The 16,036-nt window shown below is 51.6% G+C and overlaps 1 protein-coding gene and 1 pseudogene across 1 annotated transcript; both read left to right on the top strand.

Annotated features, from left to right (window-relative positions):
* Window positions 1–1,395: 1,395 nt before the first annotated feature.
* LOC147599874 (olfactory receptor 14C36-like) lies at window positions 1,396–2,313 on the top strand (annotated as a pseudogene).
* Window positions 2,314–11,931: 9,618 nt separating this feature from the next.
* LOC147599875 (olfactory receptor 14C36-like) lies at window positions 11,932–12,867 on the top strand. The gene has a single exon (XM_086753706.1). The coding sequence runs from the start codon at window positions 11,932–11,934 to the stop codon at window positions 12,865–12,867; it is 936 nt and encodes a 311-aa protein (XP_086609832.1).
* Window positions 12,868–16,036: the final 3,169 nt, after the last annotated feature.

Consider the following 16,036-nt stretch of genomic DNA (forward strand, 5'->3'; position numbering starts at 1 on the left):
GAAGGTGCTGCATGGCTCAGAGCTTCTCACAGCTCCAGGTCACTCCCAGGACATGGGCAGAGGCAGCTTTCCAAGAAGCACAAGCAGGCAGGGGCTACCTCCAAGGAAAGGTGCTTTCCAGGGTCTGTGCTCTCGGTTTCCTGCTGTGACTGTGAGGGAACAGCAATGCAGATGTTGGGTTTTGACAAGAGAAGGAGGCTCCTATAGCGTTACACTGACAGATCAGGAGGTCTGCGAGAAACTTGATAAAGCTCCTTCATCCATTCCTTTGCCTACAGAAAGCTCAGTCATCTCTTCAGTGTTTTTCTGATCCGCTCCTTAGGGTTGGCCAACAGAAAGATGGGCCTGGGCAGGGTCCTGCTGCCAGGAGGTTTCCTGATGACAGGGGTGAGCACACGGTGGGTGGGATGGGCTCTGTGAGTTCTAGAATCTTCAGCCAGAGCTCCAGCACAGGAGACTCTCCCCAGTGCCCCTCTGTCCCTCCATGGCCTTGCCACCCTGGGCAGAAGCACTGGGGCATTTCTCCTTCTTTCTCCACCTGCCCCTGCTGCTGCTGCTCTTGGTTTTGGGCTCTCTGGGGATGGGGGTTCAGCAGCAGCTCAGCCACTGACCCTGCAGGCCTTGCCGTGCAGATGTGTCCATGGGAGCAAGGTGCCCAAGCGCTCTTCTGGCCTGTGGGTCTCTGGGCAATGCAGTCCAGAGGGTGGGGATGAAGCTGGCTCTTTTTGCCAGACACCCCATCTTCAAGGGATCAGAAAGCTCACAGATCTTTACTGAGGAGAGTTTTACTCGGGAGGGGAGTTTTAAACTGGATTCCTCTGCTCTCAGCAGTATCCGATCTTCTTTTCAAGGGAACAGCTGGGTATGATCATCCTCCACAATAAAGAGGTGCAAGCCCAGGGCACCTGGGAGAAAGTCTGATGGACTCACTCTGCACTAAGGGTCTGCCTGTTTGCATCCCAGCTCCCTCAATGTAGCACTTGTAGTGTGTCAGAAATGTCAAGGCTGTCTGCTTCAAAAAGTAAAACAAACACAACCAACCCCCACAGCTCTGCTCTGCAGCCGGGTGAGTTGGGAGGGACAGTGCTGAAATGTCACTGATTTCATGAGGAGATTTAAACAGAGATCACTCCTGGTTCCTACCTGCCTGTTGGTGCACAGCAGCACGGACTCCTCAGGAGCCCACAGCAGAACCCTCTGCTCCCCATTGCACCCTCAGCCAGCAGAACCCAGACCTCAGCCAGGGAGCTGCATGACAGTCTTTCTGGAAGAACAGAGTCTTTGGGGAGGGTAATGGTTCTATGAGAAATTGAAGAGGTTTTCCTCAGAGTTGTCTTTCATAACGCTTCACCGCCTTTTCTGCCTTGGACAGGCCCCCATGTTCAGAGGAAGGAAATGTCCAACAGCAGCTCCATCACTGAGTTCCTCCTCCTGGCATTCGCAGACACACGGGAGCTGCAGCTCTTGCACTTCTGGCTCTTCCTGGGCATCTACCTGGCTGCCCTCCTGGGAAACGGCCTCATCATCACTGCCATAGCCTGCGACCACCGCCTCCACACCCCCATGTACTTCCTCCTCAACCTCTCTGTGCTTGACATGGGCTCCATCTCCACCACTGTTCCCAAATCCATGGCCAATTCCCTCTGGAATATCAGAGATATCTCACACCCAGGGTGTATGGCCCAGCTCTTTTTCTTTTTCTTTTTTATATCTGCTGAGTACTATCTTCTCACAGTCATGGCCTATGACCGCTACATTGCCATCTGCAGACCCCTGCACTACGGGACCCTCCTGGGCAGCAGAGCTTGTGTCCACATGGCAGCAGCTGCCTGGGGCAGTGGGTTTCTCCATGCTCTGCTGCACACTGCCAATACATTTTCACTGCCACTCTGCCAGGGCAATGCTGTGGACCAGTTCTTCTGTGAAATCCCCCAGATCCTCAAGCTCTGCTGCTCAGACTCCTACCTCAGGGAAATGTGGGTTATTGCGTTTAGTCTCTGTTTCTCATTTGGCTGTTTTGTTTTCATTGTGCTGTCCTATGTGCAGATCTTCAGGGCTGTGCTGAGGATCCCCTCTGAGTAGGGACGGCACAAAGCCTTTTCCACGTGTCTCCCTCACCTGGCTGTGGTCTCCCTGTTTAGCAGCACTGCCATGGTTGCCTACCTGAAGCCCCCCTCCATCTCCTCCCCAATCCTGGACCTCGTGGTGTCATTTCTGTACTCAGTGGTGCCTCCAGCAGTGAACCCCCTCATCTATAGCATGAGGAACCAGGAGCTCAAGGATGCCCTATGGAAACTCATGCAATTGACGTAGTTTCACTAACAACAACCTACCTCCCCTTCTCTGCATGTTTCTTAGAGTTTACCTTATCTTTTTCCTCTGTGATAATTCTACTTCTGTGTGATTTTCTATGTTCTTTTACTTCTTTTGAGGCTTGATCCTCTTGCGTCTGAGTCTTGTACTAAAGTGTGTCAGATGTGACCTGTCCAATAGCAGCTTCTCAATAAATTATATGTACCGTCTGCAGTGACTGAAGGCTGGGTACTTCTGCCAAAGTTGCTGCCAAAAAAAATTTCCAAGGAATTGATCTTTTAAAGAACCTTTGGGCTTTGTTTTCTCCTGGTGTTTTGAGTTATGCTCACAGTAAATTGGGTTCAACTGGACCAAAAATTGTGGTTTTAAAAGCTCTTTTCTTGGAGTCCAATGACAGTGGAGATGGTGTATGGGCTCCCTATTATCTCCTCAGGCTGCATCATGTATGACTGCACTGATGGCATGTTCAGTCTCTCTGCAAATTAGTTTAGAGAGGTCAGGACGGGATGGGGACTCACCATGTGCCTTGGGCTGGGAGTGAATGGTGACTCAGAAGGTGAAACTCCCTCAAAGGTGAAATTTCTCACAAGTGAAGCAGTGAATCAAGGTTCCCACAAACAAGACTCTCCAGTGACATCGGGTCAGTGCCAAACAGGCACAGGGAGGTGTGACTGGAGAGATGTGGGAGCCACCTAAGGAGCCCCAGGGACAGGACAGCTCAGCAGCAGAGGACCAGCCCAAGGCATTTTAATAACTTCTCTGGTGGTTTTCGGGAGGAGTCCATGAACCTCAGACACTGCGATGAAGTTGAGGAAACCACTCCAGAAGCCAAGTCAGATGCAAAGTCCAAAGTTTCTTGGAGCCTTAATGGGTCCCACTGAGGGACATTACTGACAAAGGCTCCCTGGGGCTGGTGAGAGCAGAAACCTGGAGGCAGAGGTGACAGGCAAAGGCAATGTCGAGGTGGCTCTGATGCTGAGTGAACCTGGGTGTGTCACATTAAGCCAAAGTGTCCAGCCCTAAATCCCAGGCCCTAGGAAGGGAGATGCTGTCCCTCACAAGTGGCTCAGGGCTCTTCCTGGGGCACTGTGATCTGGGAAGCTGTGGTGCCAAGGGCAGGACTATGGTACGACACCTCCCAGGCTGCTGGATATGGACAAGGAGGCAAGGACGCCCTAATGCTCTGCGGATAGGGTGTCTCATAGCCATCAGTGGCAGACACAACAGCCATTGACAACGGGAAAAAGACCTCATCATTTTGGGGGACTTTAAGCCTTTCCATGTCCCCCTGCCATCTCCACCACGGGCTGCCCTACAGCATTGCCTCACCTCTGCCTCCTTCCCCACAGGCTGTGCACATCCACCCTGCTACTGCACCTCACTCTCACCTGAGCATCTTCCTTCCTTTACTGATATCTCTCTGTCCTCCCTGGCCCTCCCGTGAAACACAGAGCCTTGGGCTGATCCAGGGTGACCTGCTGCACAACAGCACTGCTCTTGAGTGACATTTCTTTCTCCTTATGACCACTCTGGACCTTCCAAGATGAACATTAGGGCATTATTTCTTTCTTATACTGTATTGCACTACAAAGAACAGCACCACCATCTCTGAAACCACCCTTCAAGAACTCTCAGGCTACTCCTGTATTCTCTGGAGCATCCAGAACTTTGGGCCAAAGAAGACCTTGTCTTTCAGCTGTCTCACAAAGGTCACATGCACCAGGTCCCAAACACCACGGCAGCAGACCTTCTCTGGACACTCTCCAATTCCTTCCCACTTTAAAATGGAGATCCCCACACTGGGACACACCTCTGTGTGTGGGGCTACACAACTTCTGAGATGAGAAGGATGTTAACTCAGGTTGTCTGGGTAGCCCATGCTCCTCCTTAATACAGCGTCATATGCAGCTGGCCTTGTTCATGGTGAGCGTGCACCACTGGCTCCTGTGGTGTCCCTCATAGTGCCCAGACCCTTCTCCTCAGGGTCCGTGTCAGGTCTCAGCCTGTCCTTATGAATTTGGTTAATCTCTCCCCTTTGCAGAACTGGACACTACTCCTTGTAAAACTTCCAGAGGTTTCTGTTGGCCCAGTCCCAGGTTTTCTCAAGGTTCCTCTGCACTGAGCCAGCTGTTCATGTTTGTGTGCAGATGGCTCACCATGATGGTGGTGTCTCTCACAAGGTAACAGCAGCAGGAGTTGCAGGGCACTACAAATAACACCTCTGGGAGAAACTGTGGGGCCGGGGGGATCTACAAGTCACAAGGCCACAGATGTGTGCTCGGAGGGGAAGTTGCCCTTTATGGGAGAGAGCAGCAGGAGGGCCTGGAGTTCTGCCTGGGGACAATGAGTCAGCTGAGAGCTGAGTGGTCAACATGAGAGGGCAGAACAACATGGGCAACACTGTGGTTGGTGGATGTCTGGTGGTGACGCCGTGATCAGGAAGAGGAAGTAGATGAGGCCTTCTGCAGAAAACTACAAGTATCATAGAATCCTAAAATCATAGCCTATTTTGGGTTGTAAGGGACCTTTAAGGGTCATGTAGTTCATCCGTCCTGTAAGGAACGGGGACATCTTCAACCAGATCAGGTTGCTCAGTGCCCTGTCCAAGTTGGTCTTGAATGTTTCCACAGATGAGGCATCTGCCACCTCTCTGGGCAACCTGGTCCAGTGTTTCACCACTCTCATTGTAAAAAGAAGCCTCATCTTTGCAGGCCCTGGTCCTCATGGCAGACCTGAACTATCCCAGTATTTGCTGAAGGGGCAACATAGCAAGGAGGTTTTTGGAGCACATTGACAGCGTCTTCCTGACAAAGGTGACAGAGCAGCCAGTGAGGTGAGTTGCCCTGTGGGACGTCATACTTACAAACAAGGAAGAGATGGTCAGAAATGTAGAATCCAGGGGTAAGAAGGTAGAGGTTCCTGAAAGAAAGGGACAAGGCCAAGAGCAGGGCTTCAGGACAGCAGGCTCTGGCCTACTGAGGGACCTGCCATGATGAATCCCATGGGATATGGCACTGCAGAGAAAAAGGGTGCAGAGAGCTGTTGGATGGTCAAGGGTCTCTCCCAGCTGCAGAACAGCCCACCCCAAGAGACAGGAAGTCATGCATAGTTGTCAGGGGGCTGGCATGGATGAGAAAGGACCTCCTGATTAAAACAAAGCATGAAGAGGCAGAAAAGAGAAGGTGGAAGCTGACTGCCTTCCAGCCTCAATGGTTCTGAAATTCTGGGCTGGAGAGAGCCATTTGTGTGTGTGTGTGTGTGTGTGCTTGTGTGGGCATGGGGGAACAGGGGGGATGAGGGGATCCCAGGGCTAGCTGCTGAATAGACAGAGGGTGTAAAACCAGCTCCTGGAGGGAACCGCACTGTGTGTGTGTCTGCAGAGTGCTATGAACATTTCCCTCCCTTTCATGTCATTGAGTCTTTACAGCATGAAGCTGTATTGATGTTCTTACGAGAGAGATATTTCACGTTGTGTACTGGTCAGTGTGCAATGTATACTAAACAAAAGACAAAACCACAAAATGAAAAATACACCTCCCAAGAGGAGCTCTCACTCCTGTGGTGTGAGGAGGATGGAGGGCTTTGAGGGGAGGATGTCACAGACTTGTACTACCTACGGTGAGGTTTATCAGAAGACACTTTGGTGAAAGGCAGGAGCACAGGAGGCAAGGAGTGAAAAGAAGAGATGCTCAGGCTCAATATAGGGAAACACTGTTGCAACACGTGGACAGTGAGACATGGGAAGCCATTTCCCGGAGAGTGTGCGCTTCATCCATCCCTGGAAGTTTCTCATACCCGTCTGGATAAAGCCAAGAGCAACCTGGTGTGATCCTGCTTTGAGTAAGCTGTTACTCCACAGATATCTTGGCATCCTTGGCCTCACCTTTAATTTACTGGCTCATTTTCCCCCTCACAAGTTCTTCACTGTTACCATCCTCACGGCTTCCAAGACCTCTAGCCTACCCTGCCTGGCTGAGATGGAGTTAATTGTCTTCATAGCAGTCCGCGTAGTTACAATTTGGGGATCTGTGACCAAAACAGTGTTGGTAATGCATCATTGATTTAGCTGTTGCTGAGCAGTGCTTGCACAGTGCCAAGAATTTTTCTGTTCCTCACACTTCCCTACCTGGAGGTGGGCAAGTAGTTGAGAGGGGACACAGCCAGCACAGCTGACCCCAACTGACCACGGGGATATTCTGTACCACATGATGTCATGCTCAGCAATACAAGCTGGAGGAAGAAGGAAGAGGCGGATATTTAGAGTTTTGTGATAGAATCCTGCTTTCCTGAGCACCTGTCTGCCAATGGGAAGTCATGAATGAATCCCTCGGTTTATTTTGTTTCTGGGCACAGCTTTTACTTTATTTGTTCAACTTTCATCGTCTTGACCCAGGAGTTTCTCTCACTTTGCCCTTTCTGATTCTCTCCTCATCCCTCAGGAGAGACGAGTGAGCGAGCAGCTGGATGGGGGCTTAACAGCCACGTTATGGACGTATTTCTGTTTTCACTTCAAAGAGTAACAGTACCATGCTCTACAATTTCTTCCCCTTCTTGATGATGATAAATGTAATTTCTTTACTTTTATTCCTGTCATGCCTTCTTACTTGACTGGGCAGCTGTAACGTAACAGAGTTTAGCCTCTGGTATGGAGTTTTTAGAACAGTGCTTTTCCTCTCACTGCAGTGTGTGTTATCATTTCATGGTAACACCTCTCAGACAATATTGCCCCTCATTCCTTTCTGCTCTCTTTCATCCTTATTTCAACTGTGTGTGAGAGGAGTTTATTTTGCTACCCAGAAATGTCAAGGGACATGTCTCAAACTGATGAAAAGCACAAAGAAGGGCAAATATTCATGGGATGGACACTGGTACACCACCATTAGCTTTGGAGCTCTGAAGACCTAACTTTTCAGCAGAGTGTCTGGAAGGTCTGAGACCCCTCTGTCTGCTCTGTATGTCAGTACTGAAGAAGATATTACTCCAGTCAGAGGTGTTGTTTTGATTCTCTTCACAGCCTAAAGCACCACATGGGTCAGCAGATATTTCAGGACACCTCAAGGGCCATCATAGTCCTCTGGACCAAAAAATGGAGTCTCAAATGTAATGGCATCCCAACACTTGTGTTCAGGGATCTGATCAAAACACCCATCTCCATTTCTGTCATGGTGGTTCAGTTTGCTCAAGTAACCCTTGAGTTGATCCTCATCCACCACTGGTTGTTCACCTCTATAGCAAGAGAACCAACAAACCATAGCCTTCAACACAGAGGGCATCCTCCATGCTCATCCTCCCTGACTGTCTCTCCAGCAGAGCCTCTATTCCTGCATTGCAAAACCCCATGTGAGGAAGCTGTCCCACCACATCTCATTTAATCCTAAACCACCACAGTTGTGTGACAAGCCCTGGGGCTCCAGCTCCTCCTGCCTGTGACCCATCTCCTCCTGGCTGTGCACATTTGGGCCGTAGCGGCTCAGCCGTGGCACCAGGGTGGAGTGCAGACTTCTCACAGGGAAACCTGAGCAGTGACCCTGACCAGCAGACCGTTGTACATGGAGCTGTGCTGCGCTGCACGTGCAGCCTGGCCTTCACGCCTGTGCTGTGCAGAGCAGAGCCTTTGGCTGCAGGACAACTTCAGCAGCTCATTGTCACAGCGGAGCCTGCGGGCAGCTCCCCCTCAGCGCCGGCCCTTACGCCTCCTGCATGGCCTTGCCTGTATCCAACAATGCGGGAAGGTATTCTCATGAGAACATCATTTCTGTCTGACTGTAGAGATGGTGAAAAGAGTTTTTCTTTTGAGAGGCATTCCTACAGTAGCTTGATCACAACAGAGGAATGTCGTCTATGGGTGAGGTCTGCATTGCGTGCTGTGTGTGGGTCAGAGTCCTCTTCAGTGCCTCATCCCCTGCGGTCCCCACCATCTGGAAGGGACCTAAGGAGGTGACATGCAGGCGCCTATTTAATGACCACTTGAAGAGAGGCAAGAGGAATCCCACTTCCTGGGCATTTGTTGCAGGCATGGGAGGGAGCTGAGTCTCTTTCCAGCCCCAGGAACAAAAACTGAGGAGAAGATGCATTCACAAACTCAGTTGAATCCCTTCCCTCAGCAAAGGTAAAGGTGATCCCTGCCCATCTCTATCTGGGTGTCCTGTCTAACAATGTGCCAAGAAGAGTTTATATTTACAGAGACTCTCTCAGTAAAAAAGGAATTACACTGCTGAAAATCAGTCTCTTTCCGCAGCTGAGAGAGGAACCATCAGTGATGGCTTCAGGCTGTTTCCCAGCAGGTTCCCCTGCAGCCCTAGGGACAGCTGGAGGGAGCCCAGAGGGGACAGAGAAAGTGCTGCCTTGGGCTGGGCCTCTGCTGCTGAGCTGGGCCGGGCTCCTGGGATGGAGGGAGCTGCTGGTAACAGGGCAGCGCTGCAGAGAGACAGCTCTGCCCAGGAGCAGCTCCTCTGCCAAGCGCAGCAGGGCTGAGGGCTCTGCCTGCAGGAGCTGAGGGAAGAGGAGCGAGGCACAGAGAGGTGAAAGGCAGCCTGGGGTGGGAGGATGCCGAGACCTTGGTGATGGAGAAATCTTCACAGCCCTGGATATGGTAGGTCTCTGGATGCAGGGCAATGCAGCTGGAGGGACACCCAAAAGCTATCCCAAAGCATATATGATCTTCAAGGAGGAGTCTCTCATTTTCTCCAGAGCAGAGAGGAGGACGTGCTACACAGCAGGAATTCCCTGCCGCTCTGTCAGAGGGACAGAGCATGATGGCTGCCTTCTCCCAGGGACGGCTGCAGGGTGTGAATGTGTGTGTGCAGCCAGGGGTGCCCAGGGCTGTCCTTCAGAGCAGGGTCCCTGCACCCCAGGGGCTGTGTGCTGGGGCAGGGACTCTGCCTCTGCCAGGCTCAGCACTCAGCCTCCCTTTGTGAGCTCCCCACGGCGCTGGGGAAAGACGCTGTGGGTGGGAGGAACAACTTCTGGCCGAGCAGGGCCCTTCTGCTGTCGAGAGGGTGCTGTGTCGGTCAGTGCTGCTCACACCTCCACATCACCACTGGGAAACTTCCAAGGGGATGTTTCAAGAGGAAGGTCAAGGCAGGGTTTGCTGTAGAGATAAAGAGATTTCCTGAGTGTGTTTTTTTTTTTCCTGCTCTGAGGGTAGGGGACAGATAGCAGGTGAGGAGAAGGGAGGGAAAGAAATAGAAAAGGAGCTGTCAAGCTTGGACAAGTCCTTGAGACTCCTGAGCTGTAACTGTGAGTGGTCATTTGGTCTGCTAAGAGCCTCCTCAAGTGCCTTCAGCCACTCCTCTGCCCAGGGACAGCACCAGCATCACCCTTGCTGCACCCAGCAGGGTTGTTCTGCCCTGGCCTTTGGAACCTCCAAACAGGAACAGGCACCCAGCCAGCGCCCTGCAAACAGGCAGGTGTGTGTAGGGCCAGGGTGAGTGCACAGAGGTTGGGATGGGGTCTGTGAGTGCTGACAGGGAAAAGAGATCAGACAGGAAAACAGCTGCCAGGAGGAAAATCTCCAGGCATCACAGTTACGATCAAGGACTGAGGGGAAACTAAAAGAAGAAACGTTGTGGGATGGAGAATTCAGAAAACTCTGTAGCATCCCCTCCAGTGCAGACCCCTTCCTCTGAGCAAGCCCCCTGGCCTCCTCTCCCACCCACCCAAGCCTCTGCCCTCAGGGCTGTGGGGTCCCAGCCATGAACCCCCTCCTCTGCAGCCAGAGCTCCAGCAGAGCCGTGCTGCAGCTCTCCAGCCACGTGCCCATGGCCCTCTGCAGAGCACAGGGGCTGACAGCAGCTGCCCGGCAATGGTGGTGTCGGGGAGGGGGCACGCACAGCTGGGGGAGGGGGACGCTGTCCCCAGTGCCCGCCTGCCTCTGCCCTGTCCTCTCTCAGCCGCACCCTGGCTGTATTTGCCCTTGTGCCTCCACCTCTCTGTGGTGCTGCTGCTGGGATCTTGTTCTTGCTGTCAGGCTGTCTGGGGAGGGGAGTTCCAGCTGCAGAGTCACCCCCTCATCTTGTGGGTCCTTTCCTGCAGCTGTGTCCATGGGAACAAGTGTCCCAGCTTTCACCTGTGGGGCTGTGGGCACTGCAGGCTGTGGGGCTGGGGCATCAGCTGCTTTTCCCTCAGTGAGATAGAATCATAGAATGAATCATAGAATCATAGAATGGTTAGGGTTGGAAGGGACCTTCAAAGGTCATCTAGGCCAAGCCCCCTGCAAGGAGCAGGGACATCCCCAACTAGATCAGGTTGCTCAGAGCCTCATCCAGCCTGGCCTTGAACGGTTCCAGAGATGGGGCCTCCACCACCTTTCTGGGCAACCTGCTCCAGTGTTCTATAACCCGCATCGTAAAAAATTTTTTCCTAATTTCTAATCTAAATCTACCCACCTCTGTTTTAAAACCATTACCTCTCGTCCTATCGCAACAGGCCCTACTAAACAGCCTATCCCCATCTTTGTTGTAGGCCCCCTGGAGGTACTGGAAGACCGCTATCAGGTCTCCCCGGAGACTCCTCTTCTGCAGGCTGAACAGCCCCAACTCTCTCAGCCTGTCCTCATAAGAGAGGTGCTCAAGCCCTTTTATCATCTTCGTGGCCCTCCTCTGGACCTTCTCCAACTGGTCCATGTCCTTCTTGTGCTGGGGGCTCCAGAACTGGACACAGTACTCCAGGTGGGGTCTCATGAGGGCAGAGTAGAGGGGGAAAATCACCTCCCTCGACCTGCTGGCCACACTTCCATTGTGAAAACACTTACATAAATTTTTAGACGTCCTTCTATGCTGTGAGTTTCCCCCAAGCCTGCCAAACTGTCTCTTACCATCTTTGTGTTATCTGAAATTCCCATGGATAAGCACAGAGATGCTATGACCAAGGAAATGCTGTTGAGCTGGGCTAGAAGTGAGGTGCTGAGCCCTTGAGTAAGGGTGAGATATTTAGTGGTCTGCAGTGCATCCCTGTGCTCTCAGCAGTGTCTGCTGGCATCTCACAAAAACATAGCAGTGTACTTGCCCTTAATCTCAGAATGCTGCAAGCCCAGATCACGTGTGACCGATGGACAGAGCAGCTCCCCTCACTCTGCTCTAAGCCAGAGGCAATCCTCTTCATATGCAGGATTCACTCTGTTCTCCCTGAGTGCAGAAGAAATGCTGAGACTTACTCACATGCTAAAACACTCCTCAAAAAAAAAAAAAAAAGAGGGATTTTTTTCAATTTTTGAGTTTCCATCTGCTTTTCCTACCATCTTCATTTCTGAGAACAGGAAATGCAGATGCTGACAAGCCCTTCTGCATTAGGGGTGATTTCATCTGGCAAAGTCGAACACCAGAGCTGGCCCCTGCTTCCACCGTTCCCATGAACTCACTGCTGCAGAGCAGGGCGGACAACTGGGCAGCCAGCGGGCAGAGGCCCAGCTCCTCAGGGCACATTCAGCCAGCACCAAACCAGAGCTGCAGCAACAGAGATGAAGGAAAGTCTTTAGAACTGGAAAAAATTAAAAAAGGGACAGAGTTTTTAGGAAGGGAAGAGTCTGTACAAAATTTCTTTAGTTTGGCTCAGAAAAGTCTCTCTGAGTTTGCAATGACTTTTCCTCCTTACAGGGGTTCCCATGCCCAGAGGAAGGAAATGTCCAACAGCAGCTCCATCACTGAGTTCCTTCTCCTGGCATTCGCAGATACATGGGAGCTGCAGCTCTTGCACTTCTGGCTCTTCCTGGGCATCTACCTGGCTGCCCTCCTGGCCAACGGCCTCATCATCACTGCCATAGCCTGTGACCACCGCCTCCACACCCCCATGTACTTCTTCCTCCTCAACCTCTCCCTGCTTGACGTGGGCTGCATCTCCATTATTGTTCCAAAATCCATGGCCAATTCCCTGTGGAAAACCAGGGCCATCTCCTACTCAGGATGTGCTGCACAGGTCTTTTTCTTCTTCTTTTTGATGTCAGCAGAGTACTGGCTTCTCACCATCATGGCCTATGACCGCTACATTGCCATCTGCAAACCCCTGCACTATGGGACCCTCCTGGGCAGCAGAGCTTGTGTCCACATGGCAGCAGCTGCCTGGGGCAGTGGGTTTCTCCATGCTCTGCTGCACACTGCCAATACATTTTCACTGCCACTCTGCCAGGGCAATGCTGTGGACCAATTCTTCTGTGATGTCCCCCAGATCCTCAAGCTCTCCTGCTCAGACTCCTACCTCAGGGAAGTTTGGCTTCTTGTAGTTAGTCTCTCAGTAGCATTTGTCTGTTTTGTTTTCATTGTTGTGTCCTATGTGCAGATCTTCAGGGCCGTGCTGAGGATCCCCTCTGAGCAGGGACAGCACAAAGCCTTTTCCACGTGCCTCCCTCACCTGGCCGTGGTCTCCCTGTTTCTCAGCACTACCACGTTTTCATACCTCAAGCCCCCCTCCATCTCCTCCCCATTGCTGGATATGGTGGTGGCATCTCTGTACTCAGTGGTGCCTCCAGCAGTGAACCCCCTCATCTACAGCATGAGGAACCAGGAGCTGAAAGACACGGTGCAGAAGCTGATTCAATCAGCTCTTTCTCAGAAGCATTGAGCGGCCCATGTCTCTACAGAAGTGCTTGCAAATTCACCTCAGCGGTCTTCGCTTTGGGTATTTTATCTATGCTAAGCATGTTTGTCCATACCTGCATGCACTCCACTTCACCAGAGGCATGGACCCAGCCTGTCTGACCCAGAGGTCTGTTCACGTGTGTCTGACACAAGGCAATTTCTGCATTCTCAGTGTCTGGAGGTTGGGCTCTTCTTCCAAATTTGAGGTCAGGCTGAAGGAATTGCCCCCACAGTGCCGTGCTGCTGTGCTGGGGTTCTCCATGGGATGAGGGGAGGAGGGTTGGGGCAAGGTGTTTGAGAATGGGCCAGGCTGAGCCTTAACATGTGGGTGTCTGGTTCCCTTGGAGATGGTGAACGATCGACATTCCACACAGGGATCTGCCTGGGACTGTCAGCCCACGGCTTTCTCACCACAGCCCCTCATTATGCAGAGCAGGGCCTCCAGCTCAGGGCCATGTGGAGAGAACAGGGAGGGGTCAGGGGCAGCAAGTCAGGTCAGCATGGACACACTGCCCTGGAGAACGGCTCTCTGGGGGTAGGGACATTGCTGGGGAAGAGCAAAGGAGCAACTCTGTGCTTCCAGGAGTGGGTCAATGACCAAGAGAAACCTATTTCTGAATGCACCAGCTCGGGGCAGCTTTCTCTATTGCTGGGGAGCTGCAGCAGCCTGAGGAGCCCCTGGGCCAGGAGTCTTTTCCTGGGAGAGGGGCTGGCACAGAACAACTTGTTGGCAGTGGACAAGAAGGACGTCTGGGAGACAGGCACAAGGGACACATGGAGACACTGTCCTCTGTCTCTTCATGCCATGGGTTGCCTTCAGCCCTGAGACACCTCTGTTTTCTTCCTTCACTCTCCATGCTTGGATGGACCTCAGGAAACATCCATGAGCATGGAAGAAGCACAAACCTCCTGGACTGAGTTCCCATCGCTGCAGGGGAAGAGGAAAGATTGTGAGACACAGGGGAGTGCAGGGATGCAGTGGGTGTGTGTGGCAGTGTGTGTGTAAAAGTGAGGAAGAAGATGTGAAATGGTGAGGGGTGGGAGTGTGTCATGCTCAAATGAAATATGTTCAATTTTGATGTTGAGGCAGCAGAAGAAGGAGGATGCGTGGTTCAGGGCTGGGACACGGAGCTAAAAAGAGGAGTGAAGGGAGTCAGGGGCTGGCACCTTTAGTACCTGAGGAGCATTAGCAGGGCTTTGGAAGAAGCTGCACAGGTGATGGGGAACTCACAGCCGTTGTGGGTTCACTCAAACTTGGGACAGCAAGGGGTCAGAGTGAGGTGGGGAAGCAGGGGTGGAGATGGTCTCTTTGTTGAGTCTGCAACCCCCCAACAGAACTGAAATAATTTTCCTTTCTACTCTGGCTGCTGTCTCTTCCAATCAGGCCCCTGAGAAAACATGAGTTCCTTACAGCCACAAGGCTTTTTTCCCATTCCCCACTCTCCATAGAGGCTGGGAGGTGTCCTACTGCTCTCCTGCACTCAGCATCACACACCCTCACTTCTCAGTGCTCCCATGAATGGCTGTCAGCATCCCATGAGGAAAAGGATGCCCCTGCCCACGGTATGGGGTCACTACAAGATCATCCTGCTCAATGGAACACGTCAAGGTCTTTCACAGTTGCCTTAACACTGGATTTTCAACCTGTAAGCAGTGCCTGTGACTTCCTACTTCACCAGCTCGCAGGGACAGGAACCTTATCTCCTCATTCCTTCATGGGCTCTTCAGTGATGGCCATCAGTGGAGCCCACTGACATCCCCAGAAACGTGGTTTGCTGCTGACTTTGACTGCTCTAGAGGCCACTTGAATCCACTTTCGGTGCCTGCAGTTCAGGAACTTGGCAGCAGAGGGCTCATTAACATGCAAAATGCCCTAACAAGCCAAGTCTCTGGGCGTAATTTAATTCCTCAGTTCTTATGTGGCTAATTTGAGAGGTTACAGGAGTGTAGTCAAAGTACAAAGTTCTCAGTGATCAATGTCAGTAAGAAACAATTTATTCTTTATGCACCACGCCATTTTTTCTGCTTATGCATTACGTGCCATCAGCAAACTCCTGTTGATACTGATCTTGAGTCCTGATTGAATCTGAATATGTAGGGAAGTCAAGACCCTGTATGTCAGACACTCTATGGGCTGTCTTCATCCCCATGTACAACCTCACATGTCTCTCCTCAGCCACCTGGGACTGACAGCACCTCTCTTCAGATCAGAGCTTTCTCCACTCCAGCCTGTAGCTGCCTCATTTTGCCCATTGACACCAGTTTCCACTTGTTTTACTTGGGGAAGGACACGCACCTGGATACAGAATGATGTTTCTTAATTATAAAAAAACCGAAACTAAATGAATGTCTAGTTCAATTTGAAAAAAAAAATGCACTCCTCTGCTGTATATTAAGCCCACCTTACCTCCTCTGAAGTTTGCTTTCCACAGTGCATGGCCTTAGACCAAAGGAAAATACATTCTGTGCCAAGCACAGAGCCCAGGAGCCCCCAAAGCACTCCCTGGCCTGGACGCTGTTTGTCCATATTTGCTCACAGCATGTCACACTCTGAAGCCATGAGCTCCCTCGATTCACAGAGGGAAGCAAAGGGACAAAGTCAGTGAAAAGCTCTTTTTTGAACAGCCTGCGCTAATCGCAGCAGATCTGGGCTATAGAAATGTTTTCCGGCAGGCTCTGCAGCATCGAGACCCACTCATTTCTCATTCTCCTCCAACACTGGACAGCTCGGGTGCCATTATTCATATTTTCCCTTCTCCTCAAGGGAGAGAAATGAGTTGTCTCAACTGAGATGCTTTGGCCTACCCTGCCTGTCCACCATCTCCTGCTCCAGAAATGCTCCCATCAGCCCTGGGTCACATTTCCCAGTCCCATGTGGGGGCTTCAGGTGCCCCTGGGTGTCCTGGAGGCAGTGGCCACCTCTGTGTGGGCAACGGCATCAACCCCTGTATGACGGTATCAGGAAGAACTTGAATCATGCGCAGAAGAGACATCGTAGTAACAAATGTGTAAGAAGACTTCATTCTGAGAACTTGGACACTGTTCTGTAGAGTCTCATATTTATTTTTCATCAACCATGGACAACAACGAACAAGCTGTTGACACGTTCCCTCAAGATTTTCTCTCAAGATTTTCCCTCAAGATTTTTGCTC

The sequence above is a fragment of the Chlamydotis macqueenii genome, chromosome 8, assembly GCF_036417535.1.
Source record: "Chlamydotis macqueenii isolate bChlMac1 chromosome 8, bChlMac1.mat, whole genome shotgun sequence".
NCBI classification, from domain to species: domain Eukaryota; kingdom Metazoa; phylum Chordata; class Aves; order Otidiformes; family Otididae; genus Chlamydotis; species Chlamydotis macqueenii.

What these genes read in the sequence shown, in the direction of transcription:
- LOC147599875 (XM_086753706.1), top strand. Translation starts at nt 11,932, where the DNA reads ATGTCCAACAGCAGCTCCATCACTGAGTTCCTTCTCCTGGCATTCGCA.